This window comes from Fukomys damarensis, unplaced genomic scaffold, assembly GCF_012274545.1.
Source record: "Fukomys damarensis isolate Sample0158 unplaced genomic scaffold, DMR_v1.0_HiC HiC_scaffold_9, whole genome shotgun sequence".
Classification (NCBI taxonomy): Eukaryota; Metazoa; Chordata; class Mammalia; order Rodentia; family Bathyergidae; genus Fukomys; species Fukomys damarensis.
The window spans coordinates 502,396-525,215 of record NW_022900921.1 but is presented as its reverse complement, the minus strand read 5'-3'; the positions used below and the strand labels follow the sequence as shown (position 1 = coordinate 525,215).

At 50.0% G+C, this 22,820-nt stretch overlaps 1 protein-coding gene across 4 annotated transcripts in view; it reads right to left on the bottom strand.

Annotated features, from left to right (window-relative positions):
• Positions 1-5,702: 5,702 nt before the first annotated feature.
• Rasgef1c (RasGEF domain family member 1C) overlaps positions 5,703-22,820 on the bottom strand; it is a 53,257-nt gene continuing 36,139 nt past the window's right edge. For 2 of the 4 annotated variants that reach the window (XM_010623743.2, XM_033761504.1), the window contains exons 9-12: positions 19,430-19,525; positions 15,891-16,014; positions 11,830-11,902; positions 5,703-8,836 (exon numbers count right to left, since the gene is read on the bottom strand). In XM_010623743.2, the coding sequence (XP_010622045.1) occupies positions 8,803-8,836; positions 11,830-11,902; positions 15,891-16,014; positions 19,430-19,525 (327 nt within the window). In that variant the 3' untranslated portion in view covers positions 5,703-8,802. Of the gene's footprint in view, positions 8,837-9,311; positions 11,318-11,829; positions 11,903-15,890; positions 16,015-18,961; positions 19,278-19,429; positions 19,526-22,820 lie in introns of those variants that run through there. The other 2 variants (XM_010623744.2, XM_010623745.2) reach the window with 2 other exon arrangements.

Sequence of the window (22,820 nt, the reverse complement as noted above, 5' to 3'; positions counted from 1 at the left end):
GTCGGGCAAGCGGCAACGCGCAGGCCCGAGGCGTGGCCCCGACCCCGCGCATGCGCACGAGGATCTGTGCGCTCCCGCTGGTCCGCACGAGGGCGGGGGAGGTCAGCTCACCTGTGTGTCGCCGCTGCTTCTGTCTTCCCAGGCCGGGAGACAGGAAGCTTCCCAAGGACTCGCGGAAATGTTTGACGCCGGGATACGAAAGAAACTAGGATTTTAAAGTCAGGCTTTAATTAAATGTGAGATGCAGGGTTTCTGCTGGTCAGCTGGAACTCGCGAGTGACTTTCACAGGGGGTGGGCGCCCCTATTTGTTGGGCCCTGGTAGACCTGGGACTGCAGGGGCACCTGAGTGGTCGGCAGGAGTCTGCAAGGAGGTGAAAACTTACAGGATCCCTGGATAGAAAGATTCCAAACTCGCCCTTAAGCGTTTGAGGTGGGATCCTCGACCTGTCCTGCTCCCCTATATCAAAATCCATGTGTGCCGCCAGTATTTTAAATAAAGTGGTGCAGTATATGAGTATAATTAAGCACGTTCTCATGTATTCTTTAAACCACCTATAGATTCCATGCACACCCTCCGTTCATGGTTATTACACTTCACCTTTTAGGGAATCATGAGGGCGAGGTCTGTACGCGTTCATCACAGGTGCAACCCATTTCCCCCACCCTGCGAACAGTGTGGACCTATGGTTGGTTCAATCTGCAGGTGGGGCGCCCATGGATATGAAGTGGGACCCACCTCCCAAACACATTATGCCATTTAAAACGGTGTATCCCTCCCAGGCATAAACCCGGGATGGCTAAGTCTAACTTAAGATGTAGCAAAGTCAGGAATTTATGGGGTCACCGTGGGTAGGGAGGGTGGCATCTTCTGACCAGGCAGGGCTGAGTCTTCTGCCTGCTGTACTAGGAATGGGTCAGAGTCAGCCTTTCCAAAGTAAATGTACCAAGAAACCTGCAGAGAACTAGCTTCCCAAAAGAAAACCGCGGCATTCTGCCTGCCGGAACACCAGGCATCCGCTGGTACCTCCTTAGCTACGTCTTCCACATTTCCCCTTAGTTCCTACACTTTACCCACGCTGTCATGGTGTCTTCTACACCGTGCACTGGTGGGTCGGGGCTGGCTTTTACTTTAAGGAAGTACAGATCCTGGGCCAGAACTAGGTCTGCCCCTGCACTTTCCTCCTCCAGCTGGGACCACACTCACAAGGAGTCCTTAAGACCAAGGTGCACACGTTGAGGCACCCAAGACTCTGGAACTCCCTGCCCACACAGTCCTGGACCACTTTGTAGGACCTGCACGAGTTTCTCCAGCAGAGGCCTCCTTGCCCCGGCTCTCTCACTCAGCACGCCCTGGCCTGTCCCTGCCCAAGATGCTGATGGCCCCTACTCCCTTCTCACGAGTCATTCAAATTACGGGTACACATGCCCCTAGTGTGGGAGAGAATTATAGAGGCCCCCACACACCACCCCATTAAACCTGGTGGGGAGAACACAGCTAGCTACCTTTAAATCTCTTTCAGCCCCTCGGAATTTGTCAAAGAGAAAGTTGGCCCCACAGCACTGGCACCGTAACACTTCCCTGACATTTGCTGATCTTCACTTTAAAAAAAAACGAGACTCAGTCTTGGTGCGCAGCCTTAGCAGGCTGCAGCACCTAGGTCAATGTTAAGATCACCCTGCTGGGGTGAGTGTGACTGTCTTCAGTTCCCTGGCAACTCTTCCTCTAGGGCAAGAGGATTTTCATTTATAATAGTGATATAAAGCCACCTTATTTAACAAATTGGCGAAATACACGTAAAATTTAGCATTGTCATTTTAAAGTACATAGTTCAGTGGCATGAAGTGTGTTCTCACCCCTGACCAACCATCACAATGAGTCATCTACACAATCTTCCTCTTGCACGACTGAAACTTTGTATCCATTAAACATCTCCACATTCTCCTTACTCTCAGCCTCTCACAGTCACCATTCTACTTTGTTTCTATGCATTCAACGACTCTACGTGGCTCATGTAGTGCAATCATGCGGTTATTTGTTCTTCCGGGAAGGGCAATTTTACCTAGCACGATACCCTCCAGGCTCATCCATTTGAGGCAGGTGTCAGGATTTCTTTCTTTTTAAAGGCTGACTACTTTATATTATATATTATAAGATCATTCTGCTTCCACTTAGCTATTGATGGGTGCTTGGGTTGCTTTTACCTTTTGGCTGTTGCCATTGATGTTGCCAGAAGCGTGAGATACACAAGTATCTCTTCAGGACCCTGCTTTCCCTTCTTCTGTGAGTGTACTCAGAAGTGGGGTGCCAGGTAAAATGGCAGTTCTGTGTGACTCCACTGTTTCCACAGGGGTGGCGTCACTCTGCAATCCACCAACCGCATGCAGGAGTCTGGTTTCTCTCCATCCTGCCCACACCTATTTACCTCCTTCGTTTTACTATAATCACCCTAATGGATGCAAGTGGTGTCTTCTTGTGGTTTTGATTCTCATTCCCTAGAAATTATTGATGTTAACCATCTTTTCCTGTGCTCCCTGGCCATTTGTAAAACTTCTTTGAATGGAGCCACTTCCAAAACACTTAAGTTTTTTTTTTTAAGATTGAGCTAATTAAAAGTATGAGGCGAATAAAAGCACAGGGGTGGGTGTGGCCCATCTCCTAGGGGACTTGTGCTGAGTTCTGACTCAGCCTCTCCAATGTCCTCTTCCTTTTTGTTTCCTCAGCATTTGAATCCCACTGGTCTGAGCAGGGCCTTGCTCTTATTATTTTTTTCTTTTTTATTGAGTTTCTTGGTGCTTTTTAAGTATACAGTACAGTCGCATTCACCATTGGGATGTTGTACCTTTACATGACAGATCTTGGTTCTCTGTTTCTCCTTCCCCCTGCCCTCCCTTCACCCCTGCCCCCTCCCCTATTTACAAAGGCTTTGTTTCCATTTTTTCCTCTTCTCATATTTTTTCTTTTCCCTTTTTTCCTTTCCCCTCCCCTTTCCCCTTCCCCTACACCGTTAGCCCTTTTCTTCCTATTTCACATTGACAGTTATACAATTTGGATCTTATTTACACTTTTAGTTTTTCACACCAGAGAAACCATTCAGTATTTACACCTGTGTGTCCTATTTATTTCACTTAAGAGTATGGCCTCAATATGCATCCACTCTCCTATGAATGACTTTAGTTTCTCATTCTTTATGGCTAAGTAGTATTCCATTTTATAGAAAAACTACATCTTCTTTATCCAGTCTCCAACTGATGGGCAACTGGGCTGTTTCCAAGTTTTAGCTGTTACAAACTGCGCCCCTATAAACATGGATGCACATATATCACTGTGGTCTGATTCTTTTAATTCTTTTATTTGCTCTATTTTATCATTGACTTATTCCTTTTTCTCACCATTGCTTGCTCTCATTCCCTGAACTATAAGCAACCATTCTAATGAATTTAATGTGTCTTTTTTGGTTTTTATTCAGGTGAGATATATATTGTTGTATAGAGCACACATACTTTTTAATTACTAAATAGTGTTGAGTTATTACCTGATGTTGTTTTTCATTATCTTCATTCATTACTGTTTTTTGAAAAAACTTTTCCTTAACTTTATTAATGTTTATATTGAATCGTATCTATAATGATACAAACATCTTGCATGTAATACTCTCCAAATTTTTCCATGGTTAAAACACCTTTGTAACTGTCACCTAGATTAAAATGGAGACCATTCCCAGCACCTGTGGAAGATTCCATGTGTCTGAATTCCATAGCCAAAGATTAATTTGCTTTATACAAATAGAATCAGAAAATATATGCTCTTTGGTGTTTCGTTACTTTTCTTAGTGTTACATCTATGGAGTTCTTCCTTCTTTTCTTTTCCTTTTTTTTCCCCAGATAGTAGCCTTTCTTTGCTATACAGTACTCCACAGTTGATGTATCCATTGTTCTGTTGATTGGCATATATACTGATTTTTCTTTTAGGGCTATGATGAATAGAGCTGTTGTGAAGCCTGTATGTTTGCTATGGTTTGAACCCTGGAATTTATGTGTTGGTAACTTAATCCTCAGAGTCATATGGGAATGGTATTTGTAGGCAACTCCTTGGGAGATAACTGGGTCAGGAGGGCTCCGGGTCATGGGCTGAGGGGCTGATGACTGAGAGTGGCTTTGTAATGACAGCAAGCTCTCTTGCCACATGACCACCTCCCCCACATTATGGTGCGGCAAGAAGGCTCTTCCCACATGGGGGCACCAGGCTCATGGGCTCCCAGCCTCTAATACCACGGGCTAAATAAACTTCTATTCTTTGTCAGTCACCCAGCCTTGGGCAATGTGTTATAGCAACAGAGAATGGCCACGATAGCATCTTTTGGTGTCTTTGTCCGTGATCCTGCAAGCATATACTCTGAGCACAGTGGCTCATCGAGGGAGAAATGTGCCAGCTCTGGGACACTCCAGCTGCCCTCCCTCCACCTCCACCTCAGCCTCTTCTGTCCCTCCCTGAAGATCTCTGTCCTCCACGGGTCTTGGTCCACATTAGCTTTTCTGTGGTTGCTGCTGACCCAAGCACACTGCATCCCCAAGCTGTGGCACAGGAGAATCTCTGCGGAAACCCAGTCCAGGTGCGCTGGGAAGGCTTCCCTGGAGATGTGTCCCTGTGGATACTTCAGTCCTCAGGGCTGTAGTGGTGATCATTACAGGTAAAAAAATGCTCTGGTATTGGCCAGGCATCTGCACACTTGGCTCACGTTGCTGTCTGCTCCTGGAGTGTGAGAAGCTGTACTCCTGTTTTTCGTAACGGCTTCACAAGACGCAAGCAGAGAAACAGGCCACAGGGCCGCAGAGCACTCTCTGGGTCACCGGGCCCAGCACAAGGAAAGTACTTCAGGAAGTGCAAAGAAAGTTATTTTAATGATTACATGATTGTTTTAACATCACTTTTTACTCTGCAGAAAGTAAGCTTTCAGTGAAAGTCATGGCACCTGTCTCCTCACAGGAAGTGTCTTAAAGAAAAATATACAAGGAGCAATAGTCATGTGGAACCCAAAACTGGTGATTCTGAAATTGGTGTGCAAAGGATCAGAATGTAGGAAATGGTAACAGAAAAAACGAGTAGAGGCTTGAGGTACAGACCCCCAGAACTGGCTTCAAATCAGTGATGTACCAGAGATGACTGTTAAATATTCGGCAATTTTTGATACCCATTGGTACCTTGAAACTGGCCGTGGTGCTGGGGTAATAATTATACCACAGAAACCGACACTCATTAGGAATCCGAGTGTTCTTGTGATCTGCATTCTCTTTCCTTCCTGTCTTTTTATTTTTCAGTGGTTTGTTGCAATGCCCCTGGCTCCCATCATCATGCCGACTGTGTGTCTTCTGCTTTCTGTCCGTTTGGGGTCCCTTTCCCTCTCTGAGGTAGAGGTGACAGCCTCTTGTCTGTCTGTCTGCCCCTCTCCCTGTCATTCACCCAGGTACAGATAAGACGATGGATGCCCAGAAGCTGTAGCTCTTATCAGTGCCCCATTTCCTTGTGACCAGGACTGGCCTGGGTGAGGATGGAGCAGGCTGTCCTGAAGAGATGGCTGTTTTTGCTAAGTGGGTGTGGAGGTGTAATCTTATCCCTCTGTGAGGCGGATGCAGGAGGATTCCAAGTTTGAGCCCAGCCTGGGCAACTTTGTGACTTAGTAAGACCTGTCTCCAAACAAAAAATAAAAAAGAAGTGGGGATGTGGCTTTGGGTTCAATCCCTTATGCTGTCAAGAAAATAAAGTTTAAACTATTTTGTGATGTCTTACTTGATTTTTTGTTGCTATAACAAAATACCCAGGGCTGGGTATTTTGTAAAGAAAAGAGCTCACAGTTCTGGGGGTCCAAGAGCATTGTGCTACTGTACCAGCAAGGGTGCTTTGGCTGTGTCACACCATGATGGAAGTGGAAAGAGAAATGGCCACCTGTGTGAGCAAGGAAGTAAGTACCATTGGCCCAGTTCACCGTGTTCTAACTAACCCTTCGCTGGGAATTCACTCCTTTGAGACCCAATCTGCTCAGAGGCCACCATTACCCCATCCTACGGGGGCCTGGTGACCTAGTCCTCTTCCTTTGGGCCCTACCTCTCGGGTCCCCACCACCTCAGGACTGGCACACTGGGGACACAGCTGTGGATTCCCACTGGGGGATGCGCTGAGGCCACACCTGCCACGGGGTGGGTAAGTGTCCCCAAAGGCCATGTGTTACAGGTTTGGTCTTCAGACTCTGGTGCTTGTAGGGAGGTGACAGAACTCAAGGGAGGGAAGTCCTAGGGAGAGGTTGTTGGGGATCCCTACGAGGGGATACCGGAACATCAGCTCCTCCTCCTTCCTCCTCGTTTGCATTCCAGCCACCAGGTAAGCAATTTTGCCACATGCCGCCACTATGATGTCCTGTCTTACCAAGGGATCCAAAAACAGGAATAACTCGTCATGGACTGAATCCTCCACGACACTAAGCCAAAACAAACATCTTTTCTTTACGAACTGATCATGTCAGGTGTTTTTACACTAACAGAAAGCTGACTAACACAATAACCAAACCACAGCAATGGTCCTTTTGGCTATGCTCTTACAGTATCATGACCAAAGTAATGAATGATTATTCTCTAAAATAACCTCGTATCCCATTCATATTGCACTCTTATGCAAAAGTTCCCAAACATCTAAAAATGTCCCCCATTGTTTTCGTGGACTGGAATCCAATAAACTTTTTGCATTGCATTTCCTTACATCTTTTTGTAAAAGCTCAGACTTTCAGGGTACAGATGTAGCTCCAAAAACTTTTCAGGAGTAGGTATCTATCTTGAGACTCTAGACTTGCATCCTGCCCTACAACTACACCACTCAAAATTACCAGGAGTTCTGCAATTATCTTGTCCATAACACAGATGTACTATATTCCACCTTTTCTATGCAGACACTGAAATTATACAGTTACTGTAACTTTCCTCATTCTTCGTATGCCAGGAACCTAAGAAAATGGAAGCGGCCCAGGCTCCACTTACCTCCAACCGTCCTGCTACAGGAAGCGGCCCTCCCTCCCTTTCCTGGTGGGTTCACTCTAAGGAAGCAGTGGGGGTGTGAGGGCAGAGGCCTGCCAAGCTGGCAGTCCCCCCAAGCCCAGGGCTCAAGACCACACTGGAGGCTGTGGGCTTGTGGTCAGATGGGGTGACAAACCTCGTCATGTTCCAGAGAACAGAATTTTAATTTAATTTAATTTTTTTGCACTACTGGAGATTGAATCCATGGGCAGTGTACAGCTACATCCCCAGCCCTTTTCTACTTTGAGACACACTGTACCTAAATTGCTTGGACTGGCTTTGGAGTTAAAATCCTCCTGCCTCAGCCTTAAGTAGCTGGGATTACAGGTGTGCACCAGCACATCTGGTGGAGATAAGAATTTAATTGTCCTGAAGCCCTTCTCTCATAGGGATTTTCAGGCCCACTTTGCCCAGCTGAGGAGGTGTGAATGGTGGCTCCGGCACACAAGCCCAATCTTTGCTGGCCGTAGGACACTCATCCACTCATTTCACTACCTCAGGTTGGCCAGGCTCAGGGTTCAGATAACTCCTGAATTTTTTTGCATCTGACTAGTCCAGAAAGCCAGACACTTGAGCTGAGGTCTGTCCAGGAATTCAAGCAGGTCCTGAGCTTGATTTTCCCCTTGGAATGCCGAGTAGGCAGGAGCTGCCAGGGTGTCCACCTTTTAGCAGAATCGAAGGCATCACTTTGTCCTTTGTGAGGATGTTTGATCACAGTGATCTAAGAACTGAGAGAGAGCAGACGATGCCTGGCTGCTGGTGCTCAGGCCGAGCTGGCATGGCCATCCCGGGCCTCGAGGCCCTCTCCCCAGGGGCCCTATATTTGGGAAAGCCTTCTGGGCACAGCAGGGGGGACACAGAACAAGATTCTTTGGGAAGGCTGCAGAGCTGCTTGTCCGGTTGAGGGAAGGTACTGGGACAGCTCAGAAAGAGCAGCACCCAGGCAACTCTGGTCTGGCAGCTGCTTTAGGGAGTTCCTGCTCAGCCACGTCTGCAGTCTTCCAGGAAGAGCATCTGACTGGTGGTCCGCCTGGAGTCAAGGCCCACACTTGGCTCCTGAAACATGGGCCACCTTGACCGTCATCCTTGCCAAGAGTGTATGTGATGCCAGAAGAATAGCCTCACCAGGGCCAAAGCCAAAGGGCATGGGGCAAAGAAGGGCAGCCTCCGTGTGATGCAGGGGAAGCCCACAAAGGTCCCCTACTCGCACTTCCTGCCCACTGATCGGTGGCTGCTTTCCTCCAGAAGTAGAAGTGGGGTCTGGGCCTCTCTCATCAGATCTGTCACCTGGTCTGGAGTTTTTTCCTCCCCAAACTCACGTTGGAACTTAAAAATAAAGCCATTTATTAATAGTATTTGGAGGGGGAGCCTTTGGGAGATGGTTAAGAGTATATAAAGTCACAACAATGAGCCCCCACCCCTGTTGCATTAGTAGCTTTTATAAGAAGGGTGGACACCCTACTGAGTGCGCTTGTTCTGTCTTGTCACGGGGAATCCCGTGTCACCCTGGTACTCCGTACAGAGTCACCATCACCAAGAAGGCCCTCAGGATGCTGAGCAGATGGCAATACCATGCTTAGACTTCCCAGCTCAGAGCCATGAGCTAAGAGAAATCTTTAGTTTTCATAAATTTCCCAGTCTGTGGTGTTCAGTCACAGCAAAAGAAAACAAAGACATCATCCAGGTCATGTGTGGCCAACTTGCTGCTTTCAGGTCATCTGTGGCCAGCTGAGAGTCTGACATTAGAAGAGCAGCAGCTTTTCCATAGCCAGCAGCCTGAAGATTCAGGAGAAGCAGAACAATGTGAGTTGCCAGTCTCGGCCGAGACCGGTATCCAGACTGCTTTTAAACCAACACTCGACACACACAAAAACCAAACAAACTATGTGCACAAAGATGTTGATGGGGGCATTCACTACAGGGACAAAAAGTTGGAAATAAACTTATTTATTTGCTGGGCAAATTATGGTGCAACAAATTTGAGGATGATTACACAGCTATTAATATATCAGCAGTGTAAAGAATGCTTCTGACATTCTGCAGAGTGCAAAAGTAGAATGCCAAATAAATCTCTGGTTACCACGTGCAGAATAAGACCACATCTGTGAACAAGTACTGGAAGAGAATTAGCAAAATGAAAATACTTAGGTTTATTTGGGAGGAGGATAGGAGAGTTTATTTTTTTATTTATTTATTTGAGGCAGGGTCTCACTTTGTAGTTCAGGCTGGCCCCGAACTCACTATGTAGCTCAGGCTGGCCTCGGACTTGTGGTGATCCTCCTGCCTCAGCCTCCCAAGCGCTGGGATCACAGCCTGGGTAGGTGACTATTTTTAGTTTCCCTAATTTTTTTTTTTTTTTCAAAATGTGCTCTTTTTGTAGCGATAAAAAGCTCCAATGATTCATCAAGGGACACTGAGGAATCTATTAGAAGTAGTCATATTTTGGTGGTAGGAACTGAAGGTTGCAAGACTGTGGTATTATTGGGGGCATTGAGGCTGGCAGAGTTGGATAATGTTCCTTGGTCAAATTCTCCTTCATAGACCTGGAATAGTCTGCTAAATCTGTGAACTACATGGCTTAAACAACAGATATTTACTTCTCACAGTTCTGGGGTCTAGAAGTCCAAGACCCAAGTGCTGGCTGGTTCTGGTCCTGGTGAGGGCTTTCACTGGGGACTGCAGTCAGCAGCCTTCCCGCAATGCCCTCATATGGCAAGCACAGTGTTAACATTTCTCTTCTTACGAAGCCATCTTCATGATCTCACCTAACCCTAATCACTTCCCAAACACCATCGCGTTATGAGGTAAGGACTCAGTATGTAAGTCTGCGTGTGGGATGTGACATAGCTCGGTCAGGGAAGTCTCCCTGATGCTCTCCATCTACTGAATGATTCCATCTCCACTTCTGGGAAAATGGAGACATAAATTTTGTTTGACTGTGTGCACTTCTGTGGTTTTTAATTTATTTTTGTTTTTATTGAGACAAGGTCTCGCTAAGTTGCTAAATTGCCAAGTTCAGGTTGGGCTTGAACTTGTGACCCTCTCGCCTCAGCCTCCCAGAGCGCTGGGATGACCGGCACTTGCCCATGGCTAGCTGCACATGTATACTTGCGAAGGTAAATCTGTTGTTGCAGCACAGGGGATATGAATGCAGAAAACATTCCCGTGAGAAGTCCTAGTTCTGAGATTGAGCCAGGTACAGAGGTAGACCTTAGCAGTTGGTCGGAAGGTTGCGGGTTACTGCTGAACTATTTTGTCTTGTTTTGAGACAGGGTCTCACTCTCAGCTGAGTCTAGCTCTGAGCTGAGTGTGCCCTTTGGGGGCCTGACATGGGCAGGAGGCAGCCAGGGGGGGCAGTGCTCCCCATCTTCCCCACTAGCAGCCCCTGACCAGGAGAGGCACAGCTTCCCGTAGAGAGCAGCACCGTCAGGTGCTCTGTGAGTGAGGCGAGAGCAGTGGGGGAGCCTTGCAGGGCCTCACGGGCTTTATCGTGCCCACTCCAAACAGGTTTGTCACGCTGATCCCCAGTCCCTGAAGGGTCCCCACGTGCCCAGCTTGTTCCCAGGGCTTCTGCAGCCTGGGTTGGAAATGGCACCTCCCATCCTGTTCCTAAACCCTGGCTACAGCATTTCCAGGGCTAAGTTCAGAAAGCGTCCCGCACCTGGCTGAAGATCAGAGACCCGGTGTGGACAGGGAGTGCAGGGCGTGTGAAGGCCTGTTGGTACCAGTGCTAAGGGTTCCAGGGACCCGGGTGGCAAGACCACAACACACACACCGTGGACTCCGTGAAGCCGGCTGCTCCCACGGATCTGCTTCCCTGGGACCTCTGCTCAAACCAGCGGGATCCCGAGCGGGCAGTGCCCGGGGCCAGGTGGGGTCCATCGGGAGATGGGCGTGCCGCCTGCTGCAGGGCACAATCCCGAGCCACTCCGGACGGAGGGTGGGTGGCGCCTGTCGAGAGGCTGCACTGCACACGAGGGACACAGACTGACCAGCAGTGTGGCCCCAGGGTCCTGAGGGCGGGGTGTCCCCAAGGCATGTGCCCACATGTCTGGAGGCTCTGCCAAGTCTGCAGGGGCTGAGGTCCCACAAAAGGCTTCCTGTGCCCCTGGGCCATGGTGGTGGGCATCGGCCATGGGGTCGATTTGCAAATCTCCACCCTGGGCACCTCTGAGGCGGGGCTGTGAGGGCCTCCGCTGGCTCTATTTTCTCCTCCTTCAGCTCAGAGCTTCTCATGTCTTCCCCAGAGTAGAAGATCTGCAGATCCAAACACGTGGACGGTGGTGAGAGCCCCAGGCTGCAGGCAGGCTGCTCCCCAGCACGACCACCTCCTCAGCCCACGGGCCGATGTGGGCACATGGGTGTTTGGGAAAGCCTTTCGGCTCAGACCGCAGAGCCCATGCTGTGAACCATCTGAGCCCTCCACTCGGCTGTGTTCACAGGGCAAAGAGGCAAGAGACGGTGGGTGTGTCTTACTTTCTAGCATAAAAGTATGGGCTGGGAGTTGCTGGTCCTAGGACTCAGGTCTGGACTGGCCACAGAGGCAACCTCCAGCCTCCAGGGTGCAAGGGCTCCGCCCCTCCCTACCCTCACCCTTGAATTTGGCCCCAACCCCAATGACCTTGACCTGATCTTGCTCTGGACTGGCCCAGCCCCCAGGAAGCTGACGACAGATCAATATCCGGGAAGCTCTCTGGCCCTGTGCTGGCCCCAAGCAACCCCACCCATCTTCCAACCCTGTTTCCCACTCTGTCTTGACAAAGACGCACCTCAGAGATTTCCACCTCTCTTTCTCTGTTTGGTTCTCTGGACTCTCACTCTCATAAGAAGCCAAATAAAGACCTAGAGAAAAAAAAAAAAGGAAGAGAAATTATACCGTGTGGTTGATGGTGGTAACCTGTTCTACACCTGAGCCTGATATGCTTTATTTTATTTTATTTATTGGTACTGGGGATCAAACTCAGGACCTTGGGCTTGGGAGGCAGGCAGCAGAACCACTGAGCCAAACCCTGGCCTATGGCCTGCTTTCTGTTTCTAAATTAAATGACTATAGATTCACAGATAGCTGTGAGAAATGATACAGGGGGAGCCTGGGACATTTTACCCTGCTCCCTCTAACGGTAACCACTTGCAAAATACAGACTAGTGTAGTCAGACTGGTTTTCACTTATAATGCCCAGACTGAAGAATTTCCTGCTTTACGGTGCTATCCAAGAGCGGCGCACGCAGTAGAAACTGTACTTTGGACTTGGAATTTGGATCTTCCTCTGGGCTGGTGATACGTGGTTAGATCCTCCTCTTCACAGTGCTGGACAGCGGCTCCAGCACAGCTGCTAGTCAGCCACAGGATGGCGAAAGTGAGGCCCAGCGCCCAACAAAGCACCCCTTGTGTGCCCTTTACAGCCACAGCCCTCCCTTGCCAGCTTAACCGGTCTGTTCTCCATTTCCATAGTTGATCTTGTGTGCGTGTTGTGGTAGGGAATGGAACTTGGGGTTTTTGTACTGAACTACATCGCCAGTCATATGTATGTATGTGTGCATCTATTTATCTACTATCACTCACCTACCTATCATTTATCTATCAATCATCTATCATATCTCTGTCTGTCCATCTATGCATTGAGAAAGGGTCTCACTAAATTGCTAAATAACCCAACCTGGGTGCCAACTCGTGATCCTCCTGCCTCAGCCTCCCAGACTGCTGGGATTACAAGTGTGTGCCACCACATCTGGCTTCTTTGATCGTTTTAGGAGTGTTTATAAATGGATTCCTATAGTATGTCACTTGTTTTCTTCACTTAGCGAAATACCCTGGAGATTGCTCCATGGTGGGGAACGTGCCAGTAGCTGGCTTCCATCTGTGCGGTACAGTACGTGCCATGGGTATGTCACAGGCTGTTTCACCATCCACCCCTGAAGGACATCTGCATTGTTTTCAGTTTCTAGATGATGAGTAAAGTGTCTGTAAACAACGATGATATTTTTCTGTTTTGTGAGCATGACTATTCATTTTTCTAGAATAAATAAAAGCCCAAGAGTGCAATCGCTAGGTGGCATAATAGTTACCTATTTTAACAGGAAGACCTTTGTCTAGCTCTATACCCATGCTTGTCGGTTTATGATGGAACACATCTCGATAGACCCTCCACGAGGTAAAATCGCTGTGAATCAAAGGTGTCCAACACACCTACCCTGAGCGAGGCAGCACAGCCGAAGCCAGCACCTGACCATAGCACTGGGGGTGGCACTGCGCCTGGCACCAGGACAGAGCGGCGGACTGCAGGTCACCAGCCCAAGGAAAGAGCCGAACCCTCAACGTGCCGCACAGCTTCCCTTGGCCGCCGCCCTCCCATCGCTAAAGTCTGGGTGGCGGGAGTCGGAGCCTCCCTATCGTGAAGGTTTTCTCCTGAACCCGGTTCCCCAACACACCTCAGCCACCAGTTTCAGGACTGGACACTTAAGTCCATGAACCCTTTCAAGTCCACATTTTTGTGAAAGGTGTCAAACTAACATTGGGGTTCATTTTTCTTTAGTTTGTGGATGTCAAAAATATTCCAGCACCACTTATGGAAAGGCTTCCTCAAATTAACTGGCTCTGCATTTTGTTAAAAGCGTTGGGCGCACCTGTGTGGTCTGTTTCTGGGTCCACTTGCGAGGCGGCACAGCCCCCCTGAGCTAACTCCCTGGCCCACCACCTGGGCTCTTGATTGAAAGTCCATTAAAACAGTAGAATTTGGGAAGGAGAGTTGACATCTTTGCTATGTGTGTCTTCTGCTTCATGGATGTCATCTCTCTTTATTTAGTCAGACCTTTGATTTTAGCATTGTATATTTTTTAATATGCAGATCTTGTTCATCTGTTGTTAGACTTGCACCTAAGATTTCATTTTTTGAGTGACTGGAAGTGGCATCACACACCCACACTCACACACCCACACTTGCACACACCCACACTCACCCACACCCACACTCACACCCACCCACACACACACCCACACTCACACACACACCCACACTCACATACACCCACACACGCACATACACCCTTTTTGTGGGGGCAGCATTGGGGATTGAACTCAGAGCCTCTGCACTGAGCAATGTCTCCAGTTTCTTTGTTTTTTAAAGTTTTAAAATAGGGTCTTGCTAAATCACAAAGTTGCCTGGGAGGGCTCCAACTTGAGATCCTCCTGCCTTAGCCTTCCAGAGTGCTGGTATTACAGGCACAAACCACTACACCTGGCTAAATGGCATCATTTTTTTAAATTTTGGTATCCATGTATTTATATCTAGAACACAGAAATATAATCAATTGCTGTATGCTTATCTTTTATTCTATGACCTTGCTAAACTCAGATCTTATTTCTAGAAGTTTTTTGTAGATTCTTTGGAATATTTTTACCTCGCCACATGCAAACAGTGACAGTATTAAGTTACTTCTTTTCTGATCTCTGCTTTTTCCCTTTTCTTGCCTTATTGTACTAACTAGTTGCTTTATCACTATGGAAACTAAGGGTGGGAAAGAGACATTCTGGTCTTGCTATCCATCCCAGTAGGGAAACATTTAGTCTTTTACACCAGGATAAATGTGTGTTATTTGGCACTACCAAATTTGTGATTTGTGTTAGCGCCAATAGGAAACAAATACAGTTGTCCCCTTTTATCTTTGGTTTTGCTTTTTACAGTTTCAGTTACCACTGATCAACCATAGTCTGAAAATATTAAGTGGGAAATTCCAGAAATAAGCAATTCATGATTTTTAGATGCATGCCACTGCCAATAGCACGGTGAAGTCTCGTGGCGCCCACTCCACCCCCGGGACGTGAATGTCCCTTTGTCCAGCGTCTTGACCCTGCAGCCTGGCGTCACTCGGCGCCCTCCTGGTTGTCAGATCTGCTGTCACACAACCACAGGGCTTGTGCTGCTGTGTTAATGAGGAGCCCCTATCTTATGCTGCAGTGACCCTGCATCGCAGGATTGGGGATGTGGTGATACTCATATGCCAAAGAGAAGTGGCAAGTGCCCCTTTCAAGTGTCAAGGGGAGAGTTCTTACCATGATATTGAAAGGGAAGAAAAAGCCATACGCTGAGATTGATGGTAGGGAAAAATCTTCTATCTGAAATTGTGAAGAAGGGAAAAGGAATCTGCGCCAAACTTTGCACGTTTAAACTGTAGACATCACGGCCAGGGGTTAGATGAAGAGGTGCCCAGCTGTGTGTGTGTGTGTGTGTGTGTGTGTGTGTGTGTGTGTGCACGCGCGCGCACGCGCACAGGGCTCAGGAGGGGCTGCTGTGTGCATGCAGTGGAGGGCAGGTAGCCTGGGCGATTTATCAGCAGCTGCTCTCTGGGGCCGTGGTACAGATAGGGGTTAAGCCCTCCCCAGAAAGTTCCTGGCTCCAAACATGAAAAGCAAAATTGCAAAGTATCCAAAGGCAAAGTCATGAAGAAATCCTTTCCCCTATTTTTGGGGGTGCAGCAGGGGCTCCCTCCGTGACATGCTTTGTGCTCTGAGAGCTGGGGGTCCCCTCTCTGGGAAAACACAGTCAAGCACAGGACCGCGCTCACCTCCAGATGTTCTCTTTCCCAAAGGGGCGCTCCGGGGTCTGCCCGCTAGCGAATGTGCAAGCAGGTTTGTGTCTGATAAATCAGCAGATGGGGCGCCTATGTGCTGGGGGACCGACATCCACAGCAGATGGAGAAGCCTCGCACACGGCCGCGCTGGCCAGCCGCTCCTTCCCTGACGCCCGGCTCCCAAACAGCGGTCCCGAAGGCTGGCAGGGCGACCGTGTGCCGACTGTGGGGCCTCCCGCCAGCCACAGCCTGCACCACCTACCGTCCTCGCTGAAGACAGGCGCCGTGTGCAGGTAGCTGGTGATGCTGGGGTTCTGCTCGAAGGGACAGGCCACCTGTTTCCACCTGACGAACTCCCCGACTCGCTTGGCCAGCTCCAGGAACTTCTGCCGCGGGGACACAACGGGGGCTCGGGGAGCGCAGGCCGGCAGAGCCCGCTCCTCACCCTTGGAGTCTGCCCGTGGTCCTGCACCCTGGGGAACTCGGCTCAACGGGGCTTCACCCAGGCAGCAGGGAGAAAGCAGCCTGGTCCCAGCCTTGCTTGCCACTAGCAAGGGGGAGCATGATCTGAGTTGAGATAGATACATTTAAGTGAACCCCAGATTGATTCCAGCCCCCCCCATACAGAAATCCAGATGCACAAGCCCCTTATATAAAATGGTACAGGGGTTTGCACGGAGCCCATAACCCTCCTGCCGGACACTAAGTCATCTCTACACAACATCTAATGCCCAATGCAGTGTACACGCTATGCAGGTAGCTCTAACTTGGATTGTTTAGAGAACAGAGACAAGAAAAAAGCCTGTAAATGTTCAGTACAGATGGAATTTAAACATTTTTTCATTTTGTTTTTATTACTTTTTTTTTTTTGGTGGTACTGGGAATCAAACCCAGGGGGTGTTCTACCACTGATTTACATCCTCAGCTATTTCATTTTTTACATTTTTTTTAGGCACTTGCTAAGTTATCCAGGCTGACCTTGGACTTGCGGTCCTCCTGCCTCAGCCTCCAAGTAGCTGGGAGGCACTTGCCACCTGGCATGGTCAGATGTGGTTTTGGGTTTATTTTTGATCAGCACATGCTTGCAGCACAGCATGACGGCATTCATGAGAGGGGCTGGCACGTGTGCACAGCGTACCCGGTCCTTTCTTCACGCTCCCTCTCCTCCCTGCTCCCTTCGTCTCTTGGTCCCTTTCCCATTTGCAGAAGCTCTGTCTTCATCTCCATATTTTCCTTTCCATTCTTTCTTTCATTGCCTCTCTCCTACCTCTTCCCTCCCTCCATCTATGGCTCCCCTTCCCATTTGAGAAAAATAGAAGATAGATAATAAGAAGCAGGGAGGTCAGGTCAGAGGCAATTTAAAGAATACATTTTGACCCAAGCCTGGTTGAATCCATGGAAGTGGAAGCCCTGGGTATGGAGGGTGAGCCATGCGTGTGCGTAATTATAGAGCATGCACCGAGTTTAGAACGAAGTTGAAAGGCCAAGCAGCACTGTGCCAGGCCTGGGCGGGAGCCCCGCTCGCTGAACCCTCGACCTGCCCTGGCAGCCGATCTGGTCTCTGACGCTCTGAATCAGAGGCCAGGCGAGGATCCTGCAGTCTTTATTTTACCCTCGGCCTGGGTTCTGAGGACAAGTCCAGAAGCGCCAAGACAGGGGCTTCCATATCTGCTGTGTCAGGGTCACCCACAGAGCAAGAGGCCACCCCAGCCCCAGCCTGCAGTTTTACCCCAGGGAAACAGTGTCCTGGGACGCCTGCTGGCCGGACACGAGTCGCTCTGTGGCTCCTGGAGGCTCATTTGCCTCTGGGCTGCATGCGACAGCCCACAGGGTCCAGGCATGAGCCACGGAGCATGGGCTGCGCAGGCCATGGTGGGCCACGCTATTCCTAGTGCTCCTCAAGCTGCAGCGTGGCCAGAGTTGTGGTTTACCAAGGGAGAGCCTGAGGCTTGGACAGGGCAAGCGACTGACCGAGGACTCTCAGCCCTGAAGGCAGAGGTCTCCTGGGGCTACGGCCAGCTCTCCAGTGGAAGAAGAGCCCTTTCCCCCTGCAGACTGCAGAGCGCCCCTGCTGCACGGTGTGCAGCTTCTGCCTGGCTCTGAACCAACCCCTGCCACTGCCCGCTGGCCACTCTGACGTACAAGCGTGTGGTGGCCCACAGTGAAGTCGGGACGCAAAGTGCTTGCTCTGAGGTCCCGGTGAGCAGTGTACAGGCTGCTGCTCTGTGGAACCCTGGTAGGTGGGCTCCCCCTGCCTAAGAGGTCCCAGAAGGCACTCGCGGCTGACCGCAGTGTCTGTGAAAACTCTCTGACGCTCTGAATCAGAGGCCAGGCGAGGATCCTGCAGTCTTTATTTTACCCTCGGCCTGGGTTCTGAGGACAAGTCCAGAAGCGCCAAGACAGGGGCTTCCATATCTGCTGTGTCAGGGTCACCCACAGAGCAAGAGGCCACCCCAGCCCCAGCCTGCAGTTTTACCCCAGGGAAACAGTGTCCTGGGACGCCTGCTGGCCGGACACGAGTCGCTCTGTGGCTCCTGGAGGCTCATTTGCCTCTGGGCTGCATGCGACAGCCCACAGGGTCCAGGCATGAGCCACGGAGCATGGGCTGCGCAGGCCATGGTGGGCCACGCTATTCCTAGTGCTCCTCAAGCTGCAGCGTGGCCAGAGTTGTGGTTTACCAAGGGAGAGCCTGAGGCTTGGACAGGGCAAGCGACTGACCGAGGACTCTCAGCCCTGAAGGCAGAGGTCTCCTGGGGCTACGGCCAGCTCTCCAGTGGAAGAAGAGCCCTTTCCCCCTGCAGACTGCAGAGCGCCCCTGCTGCACGGTGTGCAGCTTCTGCCTGGCTCTGAACCAACCCCTGCCACTGCCCGCTGGCCACTCTGACGTACAAGCGTGTGGTGGCCCACAGTGAAGTCGGGACGCAAAGTGCTTGCTCTGAGGTCCCGGTGAGCAGTGTACAGGCTGCTGCTCTGTGGAACCCTGGTAGGTGGGCTCCCCCTGCCTAAGAGGTCCCAGAAGGCACTCGCGGCTGACCGCAGTGTCTGTGAAAACAGTTTCCCTGGTGTGAATAATCTGCAATAATACAGAAGATCCTAATAAGATTACTGACATTTAGAAACGGGAAGAAAGGAGCTAAAGGTGTAGGGAAGGTGGGATGGGTAGGGGAAGAGTAAAAAGGGAAAAGAAAAAAAATGTGAGAGAATGAAAAGATGAAAATAAAGTGTTTGTAGATTGGGAGGGGAGGAAGGGGTGAAGGGAGGGCAGGGGTAAGGGGAAAAAATGAGAACCAAGACCTGTCATGTAGAGGTACAAGATCCCAACAATGAATGTAACTGTACTGTATACCTAGAATGTACCAATAAACTCAATTAAAGCTGAAAAAAAAATCAGAAGTCTTTCCTTCTGCCCACTCTGCCCCCACATACAGAAATCCAGACAAGCTCAGGCCCCTCCTTAGGGTCCTGCCCCAACACCCACACACCATGAGCTGGTGCATCGCTGCACCTTGCCGCTGGCACTGTGGATCTACAGGGCTGTCCTTCTCACCAGCCGAGCACTTCTCAAGGGCCAGAAATAATTTTGCTTTGCGCAGGGCCCAGCGTGGACATCCGACACACGTGTGAGCCTCCGTCTCCCGCTTCGGCAGATCTAAGGTGGGGACACCATGATAATCTCTCCCTGAAAGCTGCACTCTGCCTCTCGGTGCCCCATCGGTCTGTCCAGGAGTTGGCAGGCCTGCTTGGGAACCTCTACTGGCCTGTCTACATTGGCGGCAGTCCCCCTCAAGGCCCAGTCCCTACCTCAAAGTTGATGTGTCCATTGGGAAGGCGGCTGGCACAGCCCTCATTCAGGAAGTAGATGTCTTTGATGAGCAGGCTGAAGAAGGGAATGACAACCTGCAGGAAGACAGCGCAGGTCAGCCCTTAGGTTGCTGCCCACAAGGCTAGCTCCAGAGTGGGAAACAGCCAGGCCAGCAGACACCTGTGCCAGGGACCTCAGACTCCACCCCAAGAGGTAGAGGGCAGAAGACTTCCTGGGCCTGGCTTGCCTGGGGCCACATGACTTATAAGCCTGCGCTAGTGAGATTCCTGATACAGAAAAACATCTGAGATAAACCATTTAAATGATCATCTATTTTGGCTCATTATTTCAGTCCATGGACTACTGGTCCATGGCTCTTGGGCCTGTGGTAAGGCAGAGCATCATGGCAGGGAGTTTGGTGGAGCAAGGTGTATGCCTCATGGCAGCCGCTAAGGAGGGGGAAGAGGGGCAGAAAGAAAGAGATCTCTTTATTCCCTTCAAGAGCACATTCCCTGGGCTTGAAATGACAGACTAGTGATCAGCAGCAAAATACAGCATCTTCAGGACCCAGAATCTAGACAACTAGAAAATAATGACTTGGCAAAGACAGAGAGAAAAAAAAAGATCTCTAGGAATAGGGAGCTGACAGGAAAGCTATGAACTACAGGGAAGCTGGTGGAGAAACGGAGCACTGTGCAGAGGAAAGAATGCAGCCGACCAGAAGCTTGCCCTGGCTCCCAGGGAGGGGCACCTGCCTCTGCTCAGGCAAAGCAAGCCCCAAGGGTCAGTAGTTCCAGGGAGAAACACTGGAATTTTACTCTGACCATGATTCTTCTGCACAGCAGGCTGGAGTTGGAGAATACATCCGGTACACTGCTCACCATATTGCCAGAAAGCATTTAGCCAGGAGCCATTTTGGGAAGGGGTTAATTGTTTAAGATTAAGCTACAGAATGACTCGAAAACAACTTCACTTCAGGGCTCTCAGTGTCACCCTCCCACAATGACTAGGTGAGTGACAGCCGTGGACGGTTGTGGAGAGGGTGTGGGCTGGCCACAGACCTCCTGAGAAGTTTAAGTTCAGCCTGGGAAGGGTCCCACCCTTTATGATGCGAAACCAGACCTGGCATGTTCAGAGGCAGCTGGGTCCGTGGGTCTGCCTGAACCCCTGCCGGCTGGGACATTCAGCACAGATTAGTGGTTTCCGACTTCCCCATCTACTAACACGAACAAGGACGTACCCTGGCTCAGACAGTTGCCACAGCCTGGAATGAGCGCACAGAGGGTCCCCTGGAGCAAGGAGACACCTCACAAAGACACAGGCAGTAAAGCTAGGTGGAGAAACCATGACTTGCTGGATTCCAAGACTCTGGCTCCTGGAACAAACCACTCATTCAAAAACACAGAGGAATTTTTCTCTCTTTTCTTCTTCACTGGCTTTTTTCCTTTCACGCTTTCCTTTTTTAATTCTTATTTTTCTTTTTTCTCATTTGTTCTTTCCTATCATTTTTATCTAATGCTATTTTTTAACTCCTTAATAGGATCCCATTTTTATTTAATAGGATCCTTTGTCTCACTTTTCTCTCTTCTTTTTCATCTTCCATTGCTTAATTTCTCAAATTTTTCTTCTTTCATTCCCCCATTCCCCATATTTTCTATCTTTAGTAGTATACTCATTAAGCTTTATTAATCTTTAGGTAGTTAACTGTGTTACTGCTGTTAAATTACTTTCTATTTTTAGTGGTGGTATAGTTGTTGCATTAAGTAGATATTTCATTATGTCAATATACGATTTGTCTTAGTGTTTACATTATAAACACTTTTCTACGGCTAAGAACTCAGCTCAGAGAAGAGACGACCCGGGCAGCCTAGTGACACATGACAGCCCGGGAGAGAAGGGTGGACAGGAGCTGATCACAGGCAGGCGAGAAGCAAACAGCGTTAACCACTGAGCTCTCCAGCTTCACCTTGAGTTGGTGAGCACGGGAACTGCGAGGCCATCTCTAGACACCATCACCCATCCACCCACCCTCCCTTGTACCCACTCACCTCCCTCCTGCCCTCTAGACACCCATCTGTGAACCAGTCAGCTAAGACGCTGTCTGAATACACAGCACCCCAGCACCCTGGTGCTGGAAGGAGACGTGGTGCACAGAAACACAAAGTTCCAGCTTGTCCACCCTGCCCCATGCTCACCCCACATTGCATGGAAGAAAAGCAGCGCAGCCTAGGTCCTCTAGACCCTCACTGCATGGTCCAGCTCCTGGGCTGCAAGCCAGTACCTTGTGTCCTGGGTACACAGACCATGAAATTCCCACCGGGCAGGCAGGAGTTTGGTTCCTGGATCTGCCATCTCCTTGCAGTGTGAGTGGATGAAGTCTCCTCTCTGAGACTCAGGCTCCCAATTCAGGGAATGGCAAAGCTGAAGCCCATTCTAGAGGAACCAGGGGAGTTCAGTGGGGAGCCGGAGGCCAAGGGGCCACGTGCAGCAGGTCTCCCTCTGTGAGCAAGGCTCCCAACCTCGCTGCCCTGCTTTCTGGTCTTTGCCTCCTGCTGGGAGGGAGGCTCCCTTGCCTAGGATTGGGAGTAGGCTGGTGTCGTCCTGTGCTGCTCCCCAGTCCCTACAGCATCCTCCTGAGGTCCAGCAGAGGCCAGTGGGTGGTGAGGCCACGCCACCAGGGAGCTGGGATAGCTCACTTGTCCCCTGCCGTGAACCTGGGGGTAGCAGGAGTGTGTGTGCCTCTGCCTACCGCAACACCTCAAGCCTGAGCACTGTCCCAGGCTGCTCTAAGCCCAGAGTGACTCAGAATTCTGCCAAGAGAGCACTTCCTGCTGTTGCCCTCAGGTTGGAGCAGACCTCTGTGCAGCAGTGTGGGGACCGGTGCCACCAACATTCCTGCAAGGAACCAGGCTCAAAGGTTCACCACGCCTTGGGGTCTCCAGTGTGGGGGCCCCACCTCCCAAAGCAGGCCAGGCCCCTCAGCAGCCCCTCCGTAAGGCCTCTTCGCGGGCCCCTGCTGTCCAGCTGGCCCCTTCCTCTCAGGGACAGGGACTGTGCACACTGGGCCACTCGTCTGCCCCAGCCCTTGGGTGCCCTCCAGCTTATCTAGGAAGCTGGGGACAGGTTCTAAGCCAGAGATCACTGCAATCTCCGGGCCTATGTATATCGTCCTATGGCACAGACCACTAGGAGAACCTGCAGGAGAAATAAATGATCAGGGTCAATGAAATCCACTAGAACACAAATGTAGAAGAACACCACCTGTGAGAAAGCAGTTTGGATGAATAAGAAGCTTTGTTAATCATCGCCAAAAACAAAAATGTGATTTGTGGCCACATAAATAAAAGTATTATACTTCTCTTTTTTTTTTTTTTTTTTTTTTTTTACGAG